The 26,416-nt window shown below is 34.1% G+C and overlaps 1 protein-coding gene across 1 annotated transcript in view; it reads right to left on the reverse strand.

Annotated features, from left to right (window-relative positions):
• Nucleotides 1-26,416, reverse strand: part of Xrcc4 (X-ray repair cross complementing 4) — a 166,430-nt gene that overhangs the window by 122,868 nt on the left and 17,146 nt on the right. Inside the window, exon 3 of the mRNA XM_090331674.1 lies at nt 22,031-22,206. Coding sequence (XP_090187800.1) covers nt 22,031-22,206 — 176 coding nt within the window. The remainder of the gene's footprint in view (nt 1-22,030; nt 22,207-26,416) is intronic.

Genomic DNA, 26,416 nt, shown 5'->3' on the forward strand with positions numbered 1-26,416 from the left:
GGTCCCCATTTCCCTCCTATCCTCCCCCTGCTCATCTTGATTTTCTCCTTCCCTATCCAATTTCAAATAACCAATTAAGCACATATGAAATATATCAGATAGCAAGGTGAAATATTGTAATAATATGAGATAACCAAGGGATGGCAAAAGAGATGAGAGATAACATAGTACATTAAGTACAACAATCACTTATTATATGGCTTTTGTTTCCTTATTCTGGAGGTCCTTTCTTTTTTTTCTTTTTTTTAAATTGTAATTAATAAAAGGATTACATGATATTTGCCAGATAGAAGGTGCATTAATTCACATATATTGATACCCTTTCACATGTATTGGTAGTCATTACCCTCCCCCCAACCCCCTCCCCACCCGTCTTGGTTTCCCCCCTTTCCCTATCAAATTTCAAATAACCAAATACAAATAAATGCAATATATCAGATAACAAAGTGAGATACTGTAACAATATGAGATACCCAAGGGACAGCAAAGGAGATGAGAGATAACATAGTACATTAAGGACAACAATCATTTGTTATAGGTCCTTACTATAGCTTCTTACTATATGGCCTTAAGTATCAAGATTTTGCTCTATTGCAGATCTCTGCTAGTAGAGCCCAAGGTTTTTACTGTTTATGACAAATGAGGGGAACCATTGAGCCTAAGTTCCTTTGAGTCTGGCTTACTTCACTTAATATGATTTTTTCTAAGTCTTTGCATTTCCTAACAAATGGGGCGATGTCGTTTTTTCTGACAGCACCATAGAATTCCATTGTGTACAAATACCACATCTTGTTGATCCACTCATCAACTGAGGGACATCTGGGTTGGTTCCATATCTTTGCTATGGTGAATAGTGCTGCAATGAACATTGTTATGCTAGTGGATTTAGTATGCTCTTGTTTCTGGATGGTTGGGTAAATGCCAAGTAGTGGTATTGCTGGGTCATAGAGGAGTTCTATGTTTAGACTTTTGAGGCACTGCCACACTGCTTTCCATAGTGGTTGAACGAGTTTGCACTCCCACCAACAGTGTAGTAGTGATCCCTCCTGGCCACATCCCCTCCAGCATCTGTTGTTATTAGATTTCTTGATCCTGGCCATTCTAACTGGAGTGAGGTGGAATCTTAGAGTTGTTTTGATTTGCATTTCTTTTATGACCAGAGATGTTCAGCATTTCTTCATGTGTCTATAGGCCACTTTGTTTCTTCTTCAGAGAAGACTCTCTTTAAGTCTTTGGCCCATCTTTTAATGGGATGGTTGTTACTTTGGAGATTAGTTTTGGAGTGATTCAATTTTTTGAGTTGTTGATATATTTTAGATATGAGGCCTTTGTCTGCTGTTTGGCTGGTGAAGATCTTCTCCCACTCTGTAGGCTTCCTAATTAATTTACTAGCTATGTCCTTTGCCATACAAAAGCACTGCAGTTTAATGCAGTCCCACTTATCCAGCCTTTCTCTGTTTTGTTGTGATTCTTGGTCTTTATTAAGAAAGTTTCAACCTGTGCCAAGGAGGCCTAGTGTATCTCCTATTCCTTCCTGTAAAGTTTTCAGTGTGTCAGCTTTTACCTCCAAGTCTTTGATCCATTTGGAGTTAATTCTAGTGCAGGGTGACAAAGAAGGATCCAACTTTAGTTTTCTGCAGGTGTTTAACCAGTTCTGCCAGCACCACTTGTTGAAGAGGCTGTCTTTCTTCCATTCTATTTTTTTGGCTCCCTTGTTAAAGATTAGGTGACCATAGGTCTGTGGTTTAATATCTGGGTCCTCAGTTCTATTCCTTTGGTCTTCAGGCCTCTTCTTGTGCCAGTACCAAGCTGTTTTGAGAATTATAGCTCTGTAATAGAGTCTAAAGTTTGGAATTGAATTTCCTCCAGCGCTGTTCTTTCTGCTAAGAAGTGTTTTTGCTATACAGGGTCTTTTATTATTCCATATGAAATTTTGAATTGCCTCTTCTATTACTTTAAAGAATGCCATTGGGATATTGATGGGTATTGTGTTGAATTTGTAGATAGCCCCTGGCAAGATTGTCATTTTCACAATGTTGATTCTTCCAATCCAGGAGCATGGGAGGTTTTTCCATTTCCTTAGTTCTGCTTTAATTTCCTTTTTTAGGGTTTTAAAGTTTTCATCAAAAAGGTCCTTTACATTCTTAGTTAAGCTAATTCCTAGGTACTTTATTTTCTTTGAGGCTATTGTGAAAGGAGTTGCTTTCCTGATTATTGCCTCATTCCTCTCACTGTTGGCGTATAGGAAGGCAGTTGATTTTTGAAGGTTAATTTTATAGCCTGCTACAAAAATACATTTTTCTCTGAAAAAAAGTACTACAATTCTTTTCCATAAAGTTGGGCAAAAATTTCTTTTTATTTGAATAATTAAAATAATTTGGACAGAGTCAACCTAACATGCTACTGTCTTGTGCAGGAAAATAATTCTTAGTAAAATGTTTAAGAATGATAAAAGTGTATAAAAATGAGTAACTAAGAAAAAGAGGAAAGAAAATCATCATATCAGAAAGACAACGTATTTCCATGTTCATTCCAGTAATATTCACCAAAGCCAAGACATGGAAACAAAGTAAGCATCTGTGAAAACATAGTAATTAAAAAATACAACAGATTAGCCACATACCAGTGGCTCACACTTGTAAAGCTAGTTACTTGTGAGTCTAAGATATGGAGGGTCACAGTTAAACGCTGTCTTCAGCAGAAAAGTTCAAGAGAAACGTTCAAACATGTTGGGAAGCTTAAAGAGGTAAATCTCAGTCATTAAAAGGAAGTGAGAATATCTTATAAAAAAAAATAACCGGGATGCATGATTCAGCAACAGAACATCTGACTAGCCAGCCCTGAGTTCAAACCCCAGTACCACAAATGAAAAAATATATGGTAATTACCCCAACAAGAATGGCCAAGATTTTGAATTCAGACAATGACAGATGCTGGCAGGGTTGTAAAGAAAAAGGAATCCTACTGCACTGCTGGTGGGGCTGTAAGCAAGTTTAGCCACTGGAAAACAGTGTGGTTTCTTCAATCAGTAGAAACCTTGGGCTCTACTAGAGATCTGCAATAGAGCAAAACCTTGATACATAAGGCCATATAGTATGAAGCTAATTGAAAGGACCTCCAGGATATTGAAACAAAAGCCATATAACAAATGACTGTTGTCCTTAATGTACTATGTTATCTCTCATCTCCTTTGCTGTCCTTTGGGTATGTCATATTGTTACAGTATCTCACTTTGTTATCTGATATATTGAATTTATTTGTATTTGGTTATTTGAAATTTGATAGGGAAGGGGGGAAAATCAAGATGGGGGGGAGAGTAATGGGTACCAAGACATGTGAAAGGGTATCAATGTATGTGAATTAATACACCTCCTATCTGGCAAATATCATGTAACCCTTTTATTAATTGCAATAAAAAATATAAAAAATAAAATTAAATTAAAAAAAGAACTGAAAATTGACCTTCCCTACTATCCGATCCTGCCATACCACTCCTGGGCATCTATCCTGAACATCATAACCCAAGATGTGATAAGGACACCTGCTCAGCTATGTTCATCTCTGCACTATTCACAATAGCCAAGTGATGGAAACAATTCAGACGCCCTACTGTAGATGAATGGATACAGAAAATGTAGTATATGTATATAAAATGGAATTCTACATAGCCAACAGACAATATAAAATAATGGCAATTTGCAGGAAATGGATGAATCTAGAGTGAATCATGCTGAGTGAGACAAGTCAAGACCAAAGGAACAAAAGGCGCATGGTATCTTTAATATGTGGCTATTAGATCTAAACAGTACGAGAGCAAAGACTCAATATTTGTGTACCCAATGCTATGGACATGGTATAGGAAATGTAAACACAACTACATAGACATAAAATTTATGACTCTATAGACATGTTTTATTACATAGATTAATATGTATCTATGACATAAAAACCCTCGGCCTAATTTTAATTATGTTCTAAAATCTAAGTGCCAGTGATTGTATATAAATTCCCTTCTTGAATACTTGTTTGTTAAATACATCATTTGAAATATAATATAAAAACCAATGTTAATAAGTTCTTTAATAAAAATAAAAAATAAAAATATATATATGGTAAGATTAAAAAAAAAAAATGATCAAGGCTATGGAGCCAGGAGCATAGCCTAGTGGTAGAGTGCTTGCCTAGCATGCACGAAGACCTAGGTTCAATACCCCAGTCCACGTACTCAGAAAAAGCTGGAAGTGGTCCTGTAGCTCAAGTGGCAGAGCACTAGCCTTGAGCAAAAGTGTCCAAGGACAGTGCCCAGGCCCTGAGTTCAAGGCCCAGGACTGGCAAAAAAAAAAAAAGAATGATAAAAGCTAGTCATCAAATTATCCTTATCTGACCCATAATATTTTTCACTTCATATTCCTTTTGTTTTTTTTCAAAATCTATAATTTTAAAATATTTGACATTATTAACATCTTTGTATGAAATATTTATCTACTTATTCAGGTAAGATGGCTCACACCTGGAATTCTAGCTACTGAGGAGGGTGCGATCTAAGAATCGCAATTCAAAACCAGCCAGGGCACAAAAGTCCATGAGATTTATCTCCAATTAACCACCAGAAAACAGAAGTGACACTGTGGCTCAACATTGTAGAGTGCTAGCCTTGAGCTGAAGAGCTTAGGGACAGCACCCAGGCCCAGAATTCAAGCTCCATAACCAACTCAATATATATATATATATATATATATATATATAAAATTTAAAACAAGTAAATTTAGTTGGTTTATTTTAAAAAATATACCCACAATAAAGTTTCTTCATTACAATTTTGTATGGAGTCAATAAATCCTTACCATTGGTACTAGATACCAATGAATTTCTTCAGTCTACAAAGACATCCAATCTCTATTTCATAGGTAGTATGATTATTTTTCTTGACTTCATTTAAAAGAAAACAAGAACAGATCATATGATGTTTGTTGTGGCGTATTTACCTCCTCACATAGAAAAGACCGGGAGAGGATGATACACAAATTATTTGCTTGGTAAAACCCTCTCCATTTGACAAATTTCAAGTTAGTGAATGAAATTGCTCACACAAAGCATTTAAATTTAGTGAATGCTTCCAAATACAGGAGTACTCAAATCTACATGTGTGAATATTTTTAAATTATATTTGATTATTAGCTATATAATGCACAATTTAATTATATGAAGATGCCTGATAGTCTGCAGGACAGATAAAAACTTTGAAAACAGGAATAGGCGTTTTCAAAAACAGAACAGCCAAATATTTTAAAACCACTTCTTATTCACACGTTATTTTTAGTAATTATTGTATTGCCTTCAAGGACACTCCCTTTCTCGGGTATTAACATCTTAGATTTTTTTTCTCTTGATCAGCTCCTTCTTGTCCTTAAGAATTATTAAGAATAGTTGCTACTATTTTTGCAATTGGGGAACAGTGGTGGGCAAACAGTTTCTGTTTTTAAATATGTAGAATCCTATTTAATCATTGTGCATTTTACATAGTCCCTCAGCTATGTTTGGCATTGTAAATGCAGATTTTTTTTCTACAAGTGAGAGGAAATAGAAATAGGCTCATAGCTACTTGGGTGGCCTAAGTGTGAATGATGAGCCTTGAAGTTTCATTGGTTTCCACAGTGTTCTATACCCCCACATTCAGATTTAACTGGAACCTCAATTTCTGAAGCTCTCTGCTTAGCAAGCAGGGTGCTCCTCAACCTTCCTTCAGGGCCCTTAGACTTCAGTACAACAGCACAATTTGTTCATTTCCCTACCACATTATCAAATCATATAGCTATTTCTTATATATCTTTTAAGATTCTCAGCTTTCTAAATTACTGACTTTCTGCCATGTTAATGAAAGTTCATATGAGCTATTAAAGCTCATATAAAAGACTCTCAAAGAAATCTAACATTTGTTCAAGCTAATAGATCATATGCCTATTTTATAAACTCTGTCTAAACAAAGAGTTAAATGGAAGAATGGAAGAATATATCACTATATAAACAGTCTCTGATATTTAAAATTTAGTGGATAAGACTGTCACAATCTAATTGCTTACATTTTGTTTGCCAGGAATATGTGTTTTTAATTTTTCTCTTCCTTTCATTATAGGTTTATGATTCCTAACATCCACATCTGGACATATTGTCCCCATTTTTTCTTTTTCCTTTAATTGTATTTTATTGTTGGGGTGATGTATAAAGGGGTTACAGTTACATTTGTAAGATATTGAGTACATTACTTTTAAACATTGATACCACTTCCATGTTTTTCTCCCACTTTCCCTCTCCCCATCCCCTCCTAACCATCTTGTTTTTCCCCTTCGCTTCCCTATTTCAAATAAACACATTAACATATATACAATATACCAGGTACCAATATCAAATACAGTAACAATATGAGATAAACAACAGTGGGTAAAAAGAGAAAACAAATAACCTCACATGTTATATTAAGATCAACAACTGTCTCCAATTTTTCTTTAATCTCTCTGTCTGTCTGTCTGTCTGTCTGTCTGTCTGTCTGTCTGTCTCTCTCTCTCTCTCTCTCTCTCTCTCTCTCTCTCACACACACACACACACACACACACACACACACACACACACACACACACCTCTCTAACAAATTTCTCTTTTGGCAACATATTTCTCATTCTAGAATTCAAACCGGATAGCAACATAAAACTAAATAAGTTATAACTATAATTATTCCCTAAGTTTTCCACTTATGTTTCTAAAAATTAGTTCAAATAATTGCATATGAATTCTAAACATAAACACATTCTTAATTCCAAAATACACTGAAGTTATCAAATGCATATTCATAACATGAAAATTGAGTTTATGTTGACTCAATATTTGAACAGAACAAAATGTCACTGTGAAGATTAAAGTAAAGCAAATTCATTAAGTGCACTGACTTAAAACTAAAACTAGTGTGAATACTGGGGACTTCTGCAGAGAATTGGTACCAGATATATATTCTTTTTTTTCTTTTGCAAGGCAACAAAGACTACACAAAGTTTATTAGGATATCCTGTTCAGAAACAGAAATCCATGTGCATACTCAGCTTCTGGGAGAAAAGCTGGGATGGAGTTTCTTTTTTTCCATATATTTTATTGTAATTAATAGAAGGGTTACATTATATTCACCAGATAGAAGGTGCATTACTTCACAAACATTGACACCCTTTCTCATGTTTTGGTCCCAATTTCCCTCCCCCTACCCTAGCTCCTCATCTTGTTTTCTCCCCTTCCCTATCCGATTTCAAATAAACAAATGCACATATATATAATATATCAGATAACAACATGAAATATCTTTTTTTTCTGCCAGTTCTTGGACTTGAACTCATAGCCTGGACATTGTCCCTGAGCCTCTTTGTACCCAAGGCTAGCATTTTACCACTTGAGCCAGTGTCCCTTCTTGAGTTTTTTGTGTATGTGGTACTAGGTACTATAACTTAGGGCTTCATGAATGTGACACGAGCACTCCCAGGCTTGTATTCAGCTATCTTTATTACTATCTTTATTACTCACATGACAAAAAGTAGGGTATACTCTCTAAGTAATATATATGTATTTAAATGAATGAGTCATGGAAACCTCACACAAAATGAAATACTATAGTCTCTGTCAGTTTGACCTTTGACAAATTTCAAAATATTTAAATGTCAAAATACTTAGTACTGTACATCTGGTAACATCTGTGGAATTGCTTCCAAGGGAGTAGATGCAATGAGAATCTGATCCTGTGACAGTGGAAATGTACAAACTGAACTTCCAATCTGTACATATTTCTGAGCACAGTAGCTACCACAAAGAAGAATCTCTCACCAAGTGAAGGGTGAGAGCCCTGGTATTCAGGGAACAGTTTCTTATAAAATAGAAAACTTATTTGAAATAGGGAAGGGAAGGGGAAAAATAAGATGATTTGTAGGGGGAGGGAGGAGTGAAAGTGGGAGAAAAGCATGAGAAAGGGGTATCAATGTTCAAAAGTAAGGTACCACTACATGACAAATGTAACTGTAATCCCTCTATACATTACCCCAACAATAAAATATAATTAAAAAAGCTCAAAAGAAGGGGACTGTTTATGAGGAAGCTGGCATTTAATCTACTTGCACCCTTGTTTTGGATTTCCAAAACTTCAAAATAATGAGAAATAAACTTCTGTGTTTGTAAGTTTAAATAAATAAACAATTGAAAACTTAAAAATGAGTGTACTACTTTCTTCTTACTTTTCAAAAAAATGTTTTCCTTCCTTGGTAATAATTGAGAAACATACATTCATGAAAATATTTACAAGTAAGTATTAATAGTAGGTTTGTTTATAAAAGTACCATTCATGCAGGAGTCCATCCACTGATTCATTAGTCCAATAGTGGTAAGTCATTATTGTAGAATACTGTGTCAGAATGAGAAGGAAAAAGGCTAAAGATACAAGTACTAAATGGCTGAATCTCAGTAGTATGCTGAAGGATATCTTCTCGGTATTATATCACCCATTATACAGCCTGACTTATTTATGTACAGTAAAGGAGAAGGCAATATAAGTTTATCATTAGAAAAAAAAAAGCAAAAAAGAGTATTTTCCAAGAGGGGACCTAGTGGCATGAGTGATATGACTTGATGACTTGATGTTAATATAATGTATTTTGAATGAAGTGGTTATTTGACAGTCCAACAAGAAAGAAGAAAATGGAATAAAAGAAAAAGAAAAAAGTGTAGATGGCTACACTATTAAAATGACCAAAAGTTTTGCAACAAGGTTGCCAATATATCGAATGAAGTTTAAGGTACAATTTTTCTCATTTTTCATATTTTTAACCAAAGAAAATCTGAAGACAGTAGTTTTAGTTATGTTTATATCAGAGGTCTGTGCTAATTTCTAGTTATAGCACATTTTTATTCAATTAATAAAAAAAGTATTTTAGCAAGAAAAAACATGATAAATTTAATACAGGCTTCTATATTCTAAAAATATTCTCTTCCTAGGAAACTATAAAAATAAACTGGATGTGTGGCCTGTCCCTGTAATCTCAATGATTTGGGAGCCAGTGATCAGGAAGACTGCAAACAACTAAGCTGCTATTACTCCCATCTAAATCCATCAAACATAAGTACACAATCCATAAATCCCATGTATCGAAAAGGCCGCTATATAGAGGAACCCACTGAGACCTTTCAGACATCTCCTCAAAATAAACTAGTGGAGAGCACAGGAGAAAAGTAAAAACCATAGGTTGTGGTAAGCTTCTATTTAGCAAGAATGACTTGATTTATTTTTAAAAGTATATTTTTGGAATACTTTAAAATATAACGCTCAAGCAATACTAGAAACTGAGGGGATGCATGTGGTTGGAAGAGAAAGAGTGGAACAAAAGGAATTACACTGACACAGTTGCATTTCACTCATAAGTGAATATGCTTAATTGAAATTCACTTGCACAACAACTTAAAGATAATAAAATGAAGGAATGAATGAAATCCCTACCATCTTTTAAAATAATTACATTAGGGCCGAGAGTTTGGCCTAGTGGTAGAGTGCTTGCCTTGCATGCACGAAAACCCAGGTTTGATTCCTCAGTACCACCTACATAGAAAAAAGCCGGAAGTGGTTCTGTGGCTCAAGCAGTAGAGAAAGCCCAAGGACAGTGCTCAGGCCCTGAGTTCAAGGCCCAGGACTGACAAAAAAAAAATAAAATAAATAAAATAATTACAATTTTCAAGTTAATAAATGCTACTTTCACATAATAGAGTAAACTGCTTTTTGAGCTTTTAATGCTAACTCAGCACTTAACACCTTTGTTTTCTCTTCAATAGTTATTTTCAAAATTAAGTTTTACACAGTGAGACCAAAGCAGGATATTCTCAGGGGAGGAACACAAGTTGCAATACCTATGTGACTCTGATCATATAAAATAATATTTATCAAATACACTCAAGGTAATGAGGAACAAGGTAAGTTTTATTATTCCATAACTACTTTTGTATTAGACACAAGGGATTACAAAGAGCAAAGCAATTCTGAGATAACTAAATTTATCAATTTTGACCTTTCACTTATAAAATGACTTAGCTCTGTAAAAGTATGTAAAACTCTTCTAAATATGCATAGATTTTCACTTTGTGTCTTGGAAAAAAATAAATGATTCAAATAACAAACATGTATCCTGTAATAATATTACAAATTTTTGCAAATGTCACTGAAAGAAATTAGCAAATGTATAATTTAAAATATACATTATAATAGAGATATTTACTATGTCATTATTCCCACAAATAAAAATTTAATTTGTTGAAAGCAACAAACACTTATATTTGTCCATTTCTTTCAGATGAGATTTGTACAGATCCATAGTGCAATTATATAATTTTATCACATGGTAATAATAAGATTTCTCAAATATATCAACATTAAGTAGTATTATGTGTGCTTTCCAGTTGGACCCTCTGATTTATCCTGGTGTAATGTCCTTTTCACCCACTTATATTCCATGCCTGAAGGCAGGAAAAATATAAATACTCCTAAAACCAAATTGTTCAAATCAATAACAAATTAGAATACATACTACAGAGAAAAGAGTGATTTAAAAATAAACATCAGGCAAACAGACTGTGAACAGAATTCAGATATCCTATAAACATAAATTCATTCACTTAGGCTCATATTCACTACACAGAAAATGTCTTATAAGACACTTGCTTTCTATCGAATTAATCATTTCATATAAATACAAATGTAGGAATGGAGGTAAAAGAGAGTGGGTAGGGGAAAAAATGAGTAAAAAGAAACACCAGGATACACATGGATAAAGAAAAACATTCTCTTAAAGAAAAGTCTATTAAATGAGAAACATGGAAAGGAGTATCAGTGTTCAAGAAGTAATGTACCCATTACCTGATGAATGTAACTGTAACACCTCTATACATCACCCCAACAATAAAATGCAAGCAAAACAAAACTCTCCCTAGAAATACAATGAAAACTTTCTCTTAAGTGAAAAATAAGCCCAGACAAGGCACTCAAGAAAATTCTGCAGGGACAAAAGTGTTATAGGGAGGGGAATTACTCTAATGAATGTCTTAACATTTTCAAATATCTTTGCTATTCAAATGACAATAAGTAGGATACACTTTCTAAAAAAATACATGTATCTGCAAATAAGTGATTCTTGAAAACTTCACTTTAAATGAAATCCTATTGTCTTTATTGGTTTGACCTTTGATATATTTCAAAGTAAAATTATTAACAATGTTTTTTCATCAAACACACTTCATTTCAAAACAAATATCAATAATAAAGATTAAAAGAAAAAAAATTTTAAAAAAGATTAAAAGAGTTACTATTTCTTGTAAGATACAATGACAAATCAATATGTAAAAAATCATAAAGATTCATTCAATTTCTATTACTTGTATAAGCTAGAGAAAAACAAGTAAAAATAACAACAGATCTAAACAAAATATTCTAGAAATAACTGTGGTTCAAAGGAATTTTTCTTTTTCGGGTGTGAGTCTTGAACTCTGGGCCTGCACGATGCCCCTGAGCTTTTCAGATCAATGTTACCTCCCTTCCCCTTGGCCTGGGTGTTTTCCATAAGCTCTTCAACTCAAGGCTACCTGCCTATCCCTTATACCACAGTGCCACTTCAGGTTTTCTGGTGTTTAATTGGAGTTAAGAGTCTCACAGACTTCAGTGCCTGGGCTGGATTTGAACCGCAATACACAGATCTCAGCCTCCTGAGTAGCTAGGATTACAGGCATGAGCCAACTGTGCTTGGCTCAAAGGAATTTTTCTAACAAATCATTCTTCTAAGATGTTTCCTTAAATTTAATCTTGTTAGATGAATCATTAAAATTGTGCAGATTTTAAGCAGTATAAATGCTAAAATTCATTTTATATTAATTATATTTTAATCATATTACTCTGTGCTGATTACAATTTAACTTCATGTTTTGATATGCTGGAAAAATATTTCACCTCTTGCCATCTAAGCTACTATATTCTGGAATAGGCCTTAAAATAGATGATACAGCTTCACATTGAAATTAAATATAAGCACACAAGATATTGAAAAATGATACTTGATATCAAGGTTAATGAAGTTACCATTTAATTTCTAATAACTTTAACTGTCAGTCCATTTTGAAGGGCATAGGAAAGTTGGCATTTAAAATGTGCTAAATGAAGGGCTGGGAGCATAGCCTAGTGGGAATGTAGACTAGTTCAGCCACTCTGGAAAGCAGTGTGGAGGTTCCTTAAAGAACTGAAAATAGACCTTCCCTATGATCCCGCCATACCACTTCTGGGCATCTATCCTGAACAGCAAGACCCAGGATATTATAAAGACACCTGCTCAGCTATATTCATCTCTGCACTATTCACAATAGCCAGAAGATGGAAACAATCCAGATGCCCTACTGCAGATGAATGAATACAGAAAATGTGGTATATATACACAATGGAATTCTACCTAACCAACAGACAAGATAAAATAATGGCATTCGCAGGGAAGTGGATGAATCTAGAGTGAATCATGTTGAGTGAGACAAGTCAAGACCTAAGGAACAAAAGGCACATGGTATCCTTAATATGTGGCTATTAAATCCAAAGAGTACAAGAACGAGGACTCAATAACTGCATACCCAAAGCTATGGACATGGTAATGGAAATACAAACAAACTATATAGGCATAAAAACCTATGACTCTGTAGACATAATGTTTTATTTCATAAATTAATGTTTCTATGACATACAAACCCTTAGCCTAATTTTGACTAAGTTCTAAATACTAAGTCCCAGTGATTGTAATTAGAGATTCCCTCCTTGAACACTTGTTTGTTAAACTTGTCATTTAAAATATGATGTAAACATAAGCCATATATTGAATGATTGTTGTTCTTAAGGTACTATGTTATCTCAATCTCTTTTGCTGCCCCTTGGTTATTTCATATTGTTACAGCATCTCACTTTGTTACCTGATATATTAGATATATTTGTATTTGGTTATTTGAAATTGGATAGGGAAAACAAGATGAGGGGTGGGGGTGGGGGGGAGGGAAATGGGGACCAAGACATGTGAAAGGGTATCAATGTATGGGAATTAATGCACCATCTATCTGGCAAATATCATGTAACCCTTCTATTAATTACAATAAAAAATATATGAAAAAAGAATTGAATAAATAACTCTATTGCCCAAAAGCTAATTGAATAGCATGAATAATATATAATATATAATAAATAATGAATTATGTAATATAATATAATATTAAATAAATATGTTATATAATATAATATATTATTCCATAATAATTTTTGTATGAAACACAAGGGATTACAAAGAGCAAAGCAATTCTAAGATAACTAACATGTATTTTTCAATATTATATAATGTAACATTATATATTTATATAATAATTTGTATTATAATAATATAATTATGTGACAAATATTGAATTAATATTATTAATAAATATATAAAATCATAATAACCTATACTAACACAAAGTATTGTACTTTTTCTATGAAATCCTTTATCAGACTTCAAATTTTCAGCTTTTGTAAAAATTATTTTTATTGTTATTATAAAGGTTTTTTTACTCTTATTTTTTAATGCAGAATCTAAGTAGCTGAAGCACTTGGAAAGATTCACTTCTAAGTAGTCACATAGACCAAGCACTAAATCATAGAATAGGAAATGGTATTTATTTAGATGGCAGTAGTTTAGCAAGCCAAAGCTCAACAATCCTTCCCTGGTCTCTGTGGGTGGTCCAGTTTGGTACTGCAGCTGGTTTAAAGTACAGTGTACCAAACAAATTGTTATTTTAGTAGAAAGATAACATGAAATTCTCACAATTCAAAACCCTAAAAAAAAAGAGCGACTATATAGAACATTAACAACCTACCAAATAGGTTATGGGGTTAAGTTTATACATTTTAAAAATCAATCCTAACAGCATTATCTCTTTGTATGAAATGTTATTTTGAATTGGAACTAAATAATTGAAACTACTAAATCACACAAAAATATGACTTCTTTGATCACCACTCCAAAAGAGAAAAAAGATAATTAAGAATGCTGGAAATATTTTGGTTTTTGTTGGATTGAATGAATAATTCATTTTACTTTAAACTTGTTTCTAATCAAAATTTCTCTTCTCTTTTTTTGCCCTTCTCATATTGTTACTGTCTGACTTTGTTACCTGGTATTGTACAGACATGTATTTGTTTATTTGAAATAGGAAAGGGAAGGGGGAAACAAGATGATTGGGAGGGGGTGGGAGGAGGGAAATGGGGGACAAAAACATGAGAAGGGGTATGAATGTGTGAGAAGTAATACATCTACTGTAACCCCTCTATACATTATCCTGACAAAAAAAAGAAATATATATATTGCTATTAACTATAATGTATAAAAGTATAACACATAATGACATATCTCTTACACACACATATATCTATGTAAACTAAATCTCAAAAAAATATTTTAAAAAACCTGTGCTCCAGAAAATATGGTTACCAAAAGATATTAGATATTTATTTAACTATGATCCAATTTCCTTGTTTTATCTTGTCATCAACTGAAAGATGAACACTGAGCCTAGGTAGGACATTACTGAATACTATGAAATCAGGTTCAGGGGACCTTAAGCAGGTTTCTATAAGCAGAGTTGGCACAAAGGTCAGTCTCTGAGCTTACTAAACCCAAATCCCATAAACAATTAAGTAGTAATCAAAAATCAAACCAAAAAATGATCATTATAAAAGCATCTTTTATTGAATACCTACCGTGTACCTAGTATATATGGAAATAATGATTTTATATACTATACTCATTTTAAGTTCATTATTTTCATATTAATTAGACATGTATTACCTACATCTAATTTATTTCATTATTAAAAATTTCATATATTTGTAATTCACAAAATGATGCCTTCAAATATGTATACAAAGTAGATTAGAATTTAAGGTGAAGACTCTCTTCTTTCAGATTTGTCTGATTTGTCACTTCATTTATTATTCCCTCTTCTAGCAAAAGCTTTTGATATTCTTCTTTCCTTTGATACATTTTGCAATCATGACAAATTATTTTTTCCTGCTGCCAAAGCTACAAAGAAAACTAAACACTTAAATTCATGTTTCTGAACTTAAATAGAAAAAAATATGGAGAGGAATAAGAGAAATAATGAGAAATACCAACCTAAACTACTACTTTCCATAAACGACATCAATTTAAGAGCATTTGACTTTGTAATAAAGCAGAGCAAAGACAAAAGGGATACAGGTACTAATAAATGCCTGTATTAATGTGGCACTCTGTTTGGTCCCCCAAATAAAATATGTACAAGACTCTGTTCACACAGAATTTCATGAAGACAATATAGAAATGAATATTATATAATTATAACCATTCAAAAGTACTATTTAACACATAATCTTTTTAGAGAAATCTACTTTCTCATTTCAATTCAACACTCATATTAATATTGCAAAATCTAAATTCCCTTCTGCTAATAGCCTCACAGTTATATGGCCACCAGGCAATTAATGATATCATGCAAACTAACTACTAATTTTTTTTCACCCCGTAGCTTTTTCAATTCTATGTGAAATAGTTCAGTTGTTTAGTCTCACTCATGAACTGATTTTCAGCCTGGCTAAATCTTTGCTTACTTTCATTTCATAAAACACTTCAGTGTCACTTATCAAATGCTCTGTTTCCCTGAAAATGTTTCACATTTCAAACAAGCATGACTTTAATTAGACAAGGCATAAATCAGAACAGAAGAAAGATAGATTCTAAAGAATTCTGCTAGAAAACCAATTTGTAAACCAGCAAAATGTTCAACAGTATAAACATACTATTAGTGAAATATGGAGAGGGTCATGTGACCTGGAGAATGAAAGCTCAAAATATAATGGTGCATACCTGTCATCCCAGCTAGGTTGAAGGCTTCTATCAGGAGGATTTAAGCTTGAGATCATCTTAGAAGAAGCTAGTATGATGCAAAACATCTGTAATCTCAGACACTGCTGCAAGTAGAATAGATACCTGTCCTATAAATAATTAGTGTCAGAGGGATAAGCCATGGATTAGAAGTCCAGCATCTGCCTAGAAAGTGTGAGGCCCAAAAACCAGAGAGAGAGAGAAAGAGAGAGAGAGACAGCCAGAGAGAGAGAGAGAGAGACAGCCAGAGAGAGAGAGAGAGACAGAGAAAGAGAGAGAGAGAGAGAGAGAGAGAGACAGACAGACAGACAGACAGACAGACAGAGACAGAGACACAGAAATAAAGAGACAGAGAGACAGAGAAAGAGACAGAAAGACAGAGAAAAAGAGAAAGAGAGAGGCCCCAAGAACAAAGAAAGAGGAAAAGACAAAGGAATACTACCCCAAACCATTTTTATGAAGTATAAAAATATGAACATACATCTATGAGTGTGTATATGTATGTATAATGCACACACACACACACACACACACACACACACACACACACACACACACATATTTGCCAGCTCTGATAGCCTGCTGAAAGGACCCAGGGAAATGCACTTCACTAACAATAAGCATGTAGAACAATTATTTACTAAATACAATTTCTAATAAAAGGAATCATGGATTGTGATAACATGGTTGACTGTGGAGTTGGGTCAGAGAAGACAACATGAATCTGGTATACCTTGTTATGCAAGAAATAACGTGTTCAAAAATAACAGATACACTAATATCAACTCAAAGTGGACCAAAGATCTCAGTGTCAAACCTGAAACATTGAAATTAGCACAAAAGGAAATAGGAGGAGCACTAGAACTCATAAGTATTGGCAGAAACTTTTTGAAAGAATCCCAGGGGCAGAGCAGATAAGAGAGAGACTTGACAAATGTGATGTTAGCAAATTAAAAGTTTCTGCATAGCAAAGGATATAGTTACCAAACTAGAAAGGCCGATAACAGACTGCAAAAAGATCTTCACCAGCAATGTAACTAACAAAGGCCTAGCATCTAAACCATATATACAAAGAATTCAAGAATTAATCCCTCACAAAGCGAATAAACTAATCAGCAAAAGAGCTATGGAGAGACTACTCAGAGGAAAAGGTAAAAATGGCAAATAAACACAAGAGGAAATGTTCAACACTCCTGGCCAAAAAGCAAATGCAAATCAAAACAACTTTGAGAGTCCATCTCAACCTAGTTAGATTACACAATGTTAAGAACAAGGTAAAATGCTGTAACAATATGAGATAACCAAAGGACAGCAAAAGAGATGAGAGATAACATAGTACATTAAGGACAACAATCACTCATATATGGCTTTTGTTTATATATCCTGGAGGTCCTTTCATTTAGTGAGGAAGACACTCTTTAGAGGAAAAAATCAAAGATGCAATGCCTGAGAACATTTAATATACTATTTATAGAACTATATTGCAGGAATAGAGCAAAACTTAGATACATAAGGACATACAGGGTGACACTAAAGGACACAACCTTGTTATCTGATATATTGTATATATGTTTATTTGGTTATTTGAAATAGGATAGGGAAGGGGGGAAAACAAGATGAGGGGTCAGAATGGGGGAAATGAAATGGGGACCAAAACATGAGAAAGGATATCAATGTTTGTGAAATAATGCACCTTCTATCTGGTGAATATAATGTAACCCTTCTATTAATTACAATTGAAAAAAAGAAATATATTGCAGGAAATGGAAATGGGATTCTTTTGTTGCTGTTGTTGGTACAGATGATGTTTTGCTTTGTGTTTCATTTTTTTTAAATCACATTTGTTCTTTTATCTGTCTTTTGAGGAAGGAAAGAGGGGAGAACAGAAATGGAGCTACAAAGGATTAACTAATGTAGCAGAACACTTACTAGATACAGATACTATGTTGAAAAATGAACTATGTAACTTCTGGTCAGAGACAGAAGTGGTAAAGTGTGGGATGGGTTGACATTGTCTAAAAAGAAATAAACCTATAGTCTCATTTATGAAATGCCTTAATAATATAATCCCTTAATAATAACAAAAAATAAATTTTAAAAAAATGTTAAAAACTAAAAAAGAAAATACCTAAGATATATGTATAAGATAAGGACTCAAGTTATTAAATTTTCCAATGGTCAAATCTAAGAAAAGTCAAACAAAATAATAATTATAAAAATTTAATACATACAATAAATGTCCATCAAGCAATACCAAAGAAAAAAAAATCAAACTGGTGGCTCATTCCTGAAACCTTAGCTACTCAGTAGTCTCAGATCTGAGTATCACAGTTCAAAGACAGTTGAGGCAGAAAAATCTCAGAGATCCTTTTGTGTGTGTGGCAGGGGTGGGGGGTCATGGGGCTTAAACTCTGGCCCTGGGCACAGTCACAGAGCTCTTCAGCTCACAGCTACCCCTTGAGCCACAGCCCCATTTCTCATTTATTTTTGTCAGTCTTGGGTCTTGAACTCAGGATCTGAGCACTGTGCTTTGGCTTTCTCAAGACTACAACTCTACCACTTGAGCAACAGCACCATTTCTGTTTTTTTCTATGTATGTGGTACCTAGCAATCGAACCCTGGTCTTCATGCATGCTAGGCAAACACTCTACCACTAGGCTAACTCCCCTCCCCCACTTCTCCTTTTCCAGTGATTAATTGGAGATGAGAGTCTCATGGTCCTTAGTGCCTTAGCTGGCTTTAAACCTAAATCCTTAAATCTCAGCCTCCAGTTTCTACTCTGGAGGCCACCTCCCCTGGCCTCAGAGATTTTTATCTCCAATTAATCATCAAAAAGCCAGAAGTGTTAAAGCACCAGAAGTGGAAGAGCATCAGTTTTGAGTAGTAGTCTCACAATTAAAACCACAGTACTAGTGCCAAAAAGGATAGAGAGATAAATAGATGATAGATAGGTAGATAGGTAGGTAGGTAGATAGGTAGGTAGGTAGGTAGGTAGATACATAGATACATACTACATATATAGGTGGATACACAGGTATAGAGATACACAGATAAAAATAGAGGAGAAACTTTGCTCTTGTAAGAGAAATTCAATAAATAGACAAAAGAGAATGATGAAAAAGGAAACCATAATTAACTCTCTTAATCTACCCCAGCTAACTTAATACTTCAGGTTTTGTAGCCACTAAATTATATTTTTAGCATGCAGTTCGTCAGGTATAAGAAGTAAAACTACTGCAGGCAATGGTGGATCATGCCTGTAATCCTAAGTACTAAGAAGACTGAGATCTGAAGATTGCAGTTTGAAGCCAGCCCTAGCAGAAAAGAGCAAGAGACTCTTATCTCCAATTATCCAATTAGAAACTAGAAGTGGAGCTGTGGCTCAGAGTATAGAGTACTTGTCTTGTGTGAAAAAAGTTCCTCTAAGATAATACTATGAGAAAAGGGACCTAGATGGGAAAAGTCAAATTAAAACAAAAGGGATTTATTTCATTTTAAAGATATTTACATTGTTCTTTTCATAAGTGCTAGACACTATTTTAAGATCCTTAGAAATGCATTTAAAATGTAGTTCATTTAACTCTTAGAACAACCGTATATAGAAAGTAGCTAATTAATATACTAAAATGTACAGATGCACAAAACAAAAAGAAAAGCTCAGGCATAGGACCCTGGCCTTGAGTTCAAGCCCCAACACTAATAAAAGGGGAAAAAAGTAAAAATACGAAGTCTACTTGAGAATTAAAAGAACATATGTTAAAATAAGTAAACTGAGAAGTAATAAGTAACTATTAGCATTAATAATCATAAATAATCATTTTAAACCTTATTTTTTATATGACACTTCTGTTCTTTTGGTAAGTTGTTACTAGCCTAAATAATTGTGTAAAAAAACTAAGCCATAATGACTAAGTTTTTTCTTGGATAAAAGAAAACATTCTAAATCCAAGCAAAGCAACATAAAAACGAGAAAAAGAAATGGAGTACTCAAACACTATCCACTATGATTAAAAATAGTAATTATAATTTTAAAAGTTTTTTTCTATGAAAAAGATTATATATAATTATATGTTTTAAACAAGGGTTTTCAGCCAGGCATTGGTAGCTTACAGCTACAATCCTATATACAAAGAAGGCTATGATCTGAGAATCAAGATTCAAAGTCAGTTTGAGCATGGAAGTCTGTTAAACTGTTATGTCGAAATAACTATCAAAATGCTAGAAATTAAGCTATGGCATAACTGATAGAGCACAAGCCATAAGAACAAAAGCTCAGGGACAGCGCTCAGGCTCTGACTTCAAGCTCCAAGATCAGCACACCAAAAAAAAGAAAAGCAGCGAAAAGGTTTTCATGAAAACCAAGAAAACATACTTTGAACATGTTCAGTATATCACATACACTGATTCAGTTTCCACATTCTAAAAGAATTGAGAATTTTAAAAAGGAATTAAGAAATTCTTAACTGTTTACTATAAAATACTATACGTATGTAAATACTTTTATCATAGAAATAAAGAATACCTCTTTTTTTTCAGGCATTCAAATAACACATTTGTAACCCAAACTCCCACAAACCTGAAAGTCATTACTTTTTTGACAAAGTCTTTGGCAGAGTACCACAATAAATGCTCCAATGCTGATATTTCATCTGGAAACAGCCTTTTGAATTCAGAATCCTTCAAACCACAGAGACAGATGGCAATAATATAAGATTTTTTAGAATGATGTTTATAAAAGAAACTCTGGCTAGTTATTTTTTAGGGAAAGGCAAGGCTATTTTCCCTCATTTCCATACATCAGAGAAATTTACGTTTAATGCAAAGAGGCTTTGAAGAGGCTTTTTCCCACAAAAATATAAAGAAATACAAGTTACAATAGTGAGACACAGAATAGCCTTGATATATCTGTTTAACTCTTCTTAAACTAAAACATGACTAACATAGACATTTGAAATAAAAGTACTAGAGAAATACAGTGACAGCAATAAAAATAGAGCATTACAAATGCTGACTGATTCCCTTTCAGAGGAAATGCAGACATTGTTAGGTATTCCTCATAAATATCATCACTTTTGTATAAATTCAAAACTTCTATGTACAGAAGACAGCTGAAGACCACATTTCTCCAAATGCCTTGCATCAAGATGAAGCAGTATGACTACCTTCTGGACTATTAAATATATGCAAAAAAATACAGGTGATGACCTTAAAATAAAAAAGGCACATGCAGCCAGGTGTAGTGGCTCATGCCTATAATCCTAGCTACTCAGAAGGCTGAGATCGGAGGATCAAGGTTCAAAGCCAGCCCAGGCACAAAAGGACCTAAGACTCTTATCTCCAATTAACCTCTAGAAAATGGGAAGTGGGGCTTGGCTCAAGGGTAGGGTGGTAGACTTGAGCTGAAGAGCTCAGGGACAGCGTCCAGGCCAAGTTCAAACCCTATGACCCACCAAAAAAAAAAAAAAAGGCACATGCTCTTTATTTTCCCTGTCAATCTGTCCTGCTGAATTAAAGATGTACATAGTAGTAAAGCTGGAGAAGCAATGTTGAGCCATAACATTAAAGCTGTTACAAGTACAAGGCAACATAATATTCATGTCTCTCACATGATAAGGTCAAACTAAGTGAGGACTGTTTACTAGACTTCACATCATGAACAACAACTACAAAGCCTCCATTCATTAAGAGGAGAAATTACAGACTAAACCATCTGATGGAAGGGGAACAAGGACACACACAAAAATAAAATAATGTTCAATTTTACTTTAAACATGGTGGCTTTCCTTTATTAGGAACATTTATATACATACATACATACATATATATGTAATGTAAAGTCCTCAGATCTCAGTCACCTAATTACTGAAATAATAAACATGAGCCACTTATGTTTGGCTAATATAATGTTTTATCTCTGAAGCATTCTTCTAACTTGGAAACCAACTACTCCCCACACTTCTATTTCCAAGGTGTTCTGGGAATTCTGTACGATACTTAAATACTAAAGGTAATTCCACAAAGGGCTGTGACAATATGTAAAGTTTACTTACTGATACATCTTTCAGGCTTTTCTCCAAGGAAAAATGACAAGATTCTTTACAAAAATTAAACTTGTACGTGCCCATCACTCCTGCTCCTGACACCAAGGCTTTGCCCAGCTCATCAACGTATTTTTCTTTCTCCATTGCCATGTCCTCAGCTTCTTGGGAAATCTCTGATGCAGAAACTATGGGAACCATATTAATAACAATGTTAAAATATAAAAATCTAAATATAAAAATTTTACTTACCCTTTAGTACTAATTTGTCATGCAAGTAATTTTTTTAAAAAACAAAATCAATCCCTATCCCATACATCTTAAAATCAAAGTATAACATTTAATAGAGCTTGTAATTTTTTTTTGCCAGTCCTGGGCTTGAACTCAGGGCCTGAGCACTGTCCTTGGACTTTCTTAAGGCTAGAGCTCTAGCCCTTGAGCCTCAGCACCACTTCACCTTTTTTTACAAATGTGGTACTGAGGAATCAAACCCAGGTCTTCATGCATGCTTGGCAACTACTCCACCACTAGGCCAAACTACTGGTCCCAGAACTTGTAACTTTTGAGCATGCAGCAAGTTAGTCTTAAATTTCATCTAAAATTAAGCATTAAACCTTTGGAAATCTTTTCAAATCTCACATAGAATATAAGTATTTTAAATTGCCATTTAAAACACTTTTTATGTACCTGCTCTGAGTTCATAACCAAGTAGGCCATTTTCTACAATGATTAATAAGCCCAGGACTTTATAATACCTTTCTTCCATGTTTCAAAACTTCAGTGGTCTCTTGTCTTTTTCTCATTCACATGGACATGCAAATTAAGTAAAAGTTATTCCTCTCATATCATGTACCAATAATAGAAATTGTCAATTAAGAGAAGAGATAAAGAAAAAATGGAACAGAAGCTAGTTATTGGATCTCCCCTGTATAATATATAGAATATCATACATATAGTTTCCCATTCTCTTTGGAAAGTATTTTTAAAGTTGATATTTTACCAGCAATGAAAATAATTCAATTACCACATTTTGAATTCTAGGTACTCTTTACTATTCATTATATCATGAGGGGTTTTTTTTTGTTATTGTTGTTTCTGATGATACTGGGTTTTGAATTCAAGGTCTCCAGTTTGTCCAAGTACCTCAATCAGTTAGCATCCTACCACTTGAGTAATACCTCCAAGTCAGCTTATTGGTGGTTATATTACATAGACTGGCTTTGAAATGAGATCTTCTAGTTCTCAGCCTCCTGAGAAGATTACAGGCATGAGACACAGGTATCTGGCTGCCTTGTTCTTATTCTACCCTTCTGAAGCTATGGTTTGTCCACCAAAGTTTCATGTATTGCCAGCTTGAACCTCAATGTATCTCTATAAAGTGGTAAGATCTTTAAGAAGAATCCTATGAAAGGCTTATGTCAGGCAGAGCTCAGCCCTAGGAAAGAATTAATACATTTCTCAGGGAATCTTGAGTTTGTTTTTCAAGAGAGAAGTTTTCAAAGAGGATGCTGATCCTAATTTACTGACTTCCTGATTCAAGATGTGATCTCTTCCTCCCACACAGGAACACATGTTTTTAATACCATCTCCCACTAAGTTCTCAACAGAGGCCAACTCAATAGCAACACTTGATATTGAACTTTCACCCTCCAAAACTATGATTTGTGTGTGTTACCATTCTTTAATTGTATATATTGCATATAGATGGCAATATTTTACTATCATTACATTCTTTTTCTTTTCTTTTTCTTTTTTTTTTTTTTTTTGTCAGTCATGGGGCTTGAACTCTGGGCCAGGGTGCTATCATTGAGCTCTTCAGCTCAAGGCTACCCCTTGAGCCACAGTGCCACTTCTGGTTTTCTAGTGGTTAATTGGAGATAAGAGTCTCCTGGATGTTAGTGCTCAGGCTGGCTTTGAATCCTGATTCTCAGATCTCAGCCTCCTGAGTAGCTAGGATTACAGCCATGAGCCGCTGTGTCTGGCTTCACTGTATTCTTTCACTATACATTTTTAATTTTCTTTAATTGTGCTAAAAAGGAGTTATTATTTAAAAGTAGTCTGCCTCAGGTATTTCATGACAGCAATAAAAATAAACTATTGAATTTTCTTTAAAATGTTTGAAAATTCTAAACATGTAACAATCATTTTAAATTGGTTATTATGGTTTTTCCTGAGGTATTAATTCTGTTTCATTTTTATGTTAAAACTTTTGTTCTTTTTTTTCCATCCACATCTTGTTGTTTTTGAGTATGTATTTTCTGTCAATAGAGTGGAAAGTGTACCGGCAAGAAGTCATCTTAAATGGTAAATGGCTGCCTTTCTTAGAGTCTACTTTTAGATTCTATCAGTTCTGGAACAGTTTTGAATTTTAAATTTCTTACTATGATTCTGACCCTTGAAACGAGTTCAACTTTAACCTCTTATAAACACATAGAAGAGCCTTAGGGGTCTAATACTGTGAACACTTTTGCACATCTATAACCCTGCAAGAGTATTCTGGTACAAGTGCAAATGAGAGAGCAGTATTTTTAAGATAATTTTATTACCAGGATAACTCTTTCAGATTCCTTTTATGATTTGGATAGTTCAACTTCAATTACTTAAATAACCCACAGTCTCAGCATTCTGCCCCACTCTTTCATGACATGACAATCACAATCACTTAGACATATATATCATCTATAGTAACTTCTAGTTTTCAGATATCTATCCATTTATGGCATTGTAAGTTTCTCTCTTCATATATTTGCAAATGGAAATGTGTCATTAGCTTAGTTTTTCTTTGATGTTTGTTGAATTTGGGGACTGGGTGCTGTCCCTGAACTCTTCAGCTCAAGGCTAATGCTCTACTTTGAACCACAGCACCACTTCCAGTTTTCTGGTGCTTAAGTGGAGATAAAAGTCTCACGGGCTTTAGTGCCCGGGCTTTGAACCTCAATCCTCAGATCTCAGCCTCCTAAGTAGCCAGGCATGAGCTACTGGCGTCTGCCTGGTTTAGTTTTCAAAATACAAAATTTGGGCTGGGAGTTTGGGCTAGTGGTGGAGTGCTTGCCTAGCATGCATGGAGACCGGGGTTTGATTCCTCAGTACCATATACGTAGAAAAAAGCCAGAAATGGTGCTGTGGCTCAAGTGGTAGAACTCTAGCCTTGAGAAAGCCCAAGGACAGTGCTCAGGCCCTGAGCCCAAGCTCAGGACTGGCAAAAATTAAATAAATAAATAAATAAATAAATTTAAAAATACAAAATTTAAGAACTGGGCACCGGTGATTCATGCCTATAATTCTCGCTACTCAGAAGTCTGAGCTCCGAGGATTGCTGGCTAGGCAAGAACTCTGTGAGATTCTTATCTCCAATTAATCACCAAAATGCCAGAAGTAAAGATTTGGCTCAAGTGGAAGAAGACTATCATTGAGAAGAAAAGCTTAAGGACAGTGTCCAAACCATGAGATCAAGCCCTAGGACTGGCATGTGTGTGGGTGCACACACACACACACACACACACACACACACACACACAAATTTTAATCTAATATTAATTTGGAATGTGTGAGCAGGTAACTGATTCCTGGTGTCAACACAGGCTATTAAAATAATAAAATGAAATTGAAAGGCTCACATAATTTTACGATTTTATAATTTTCCATTACATATATTGATTTTATTCCTCATAACTCTGAAAGATAGATATGATTTTCATTTTGCAAAACAGAAAAGTAAAATTTGGACAGATAACATATAGGGTATTTTTTTAAGAACGTTATCAGGCTGAGATTCACTTAGGTCTCTCTAGTTGCTTTGACTTGAAGTGATGGAGAGAAACTGTCAATAACTTTGACAAACACATCAGCTTGAAATATTATGGAATACAAGACAATGTTGATTAAAATACATCTCTTCATGACTTTGTCTATTTTCTGTGAAGCACCCAGAAATTCTATACAAAGGACCTCATAATGTGTCCATCATTCTATATGATTAGTTTGTGATAACAAGTCCTTATAATAAGATATGATTCCCATGTGTCATACAGCCTCTGAACAGGGGTCTAAAAATAAACTACTTTTATTCCTAGGCCGTCTCATAAGTTCTTAAACACTTCCAGACACTTTCTTCATCATAGAAAAATCTGTTGTACTTCAAAATATGATAGTTGGCTGACAAAAACCAAAAATAAGATGACAAATACTTCCTATTAAAATAATAATTAAAAATTCTGTATTTGGGTTATTTTTAAAGTAATTAATACTAAGGAAAAATTATTTAACGGAGGAGAAAATAAGTCTGTTGCTCTAAATGCAGCTAGAAAAGAATGTAGAAAAGAAAACTCAAAGCTTGTGTATTGACAAAACACCAAATTTAGAACATTCTAAATGCTGTTAAAAGGAAAACATTTGTAT

Source organism: Megascapheus bottae, chromosome 4 (assembly GCF_031878675.1).
Source record: "Megascapheus bottae isolate mThoBot1 chromosome 4, mThoBot2.hap1, whole genome shotgun sequence".
NCBI lineage: Eukaryota > Metazoa > Chordata > Mammalia > Rodentia > Geomyidae > Megascapheus > Megascapheus bottae.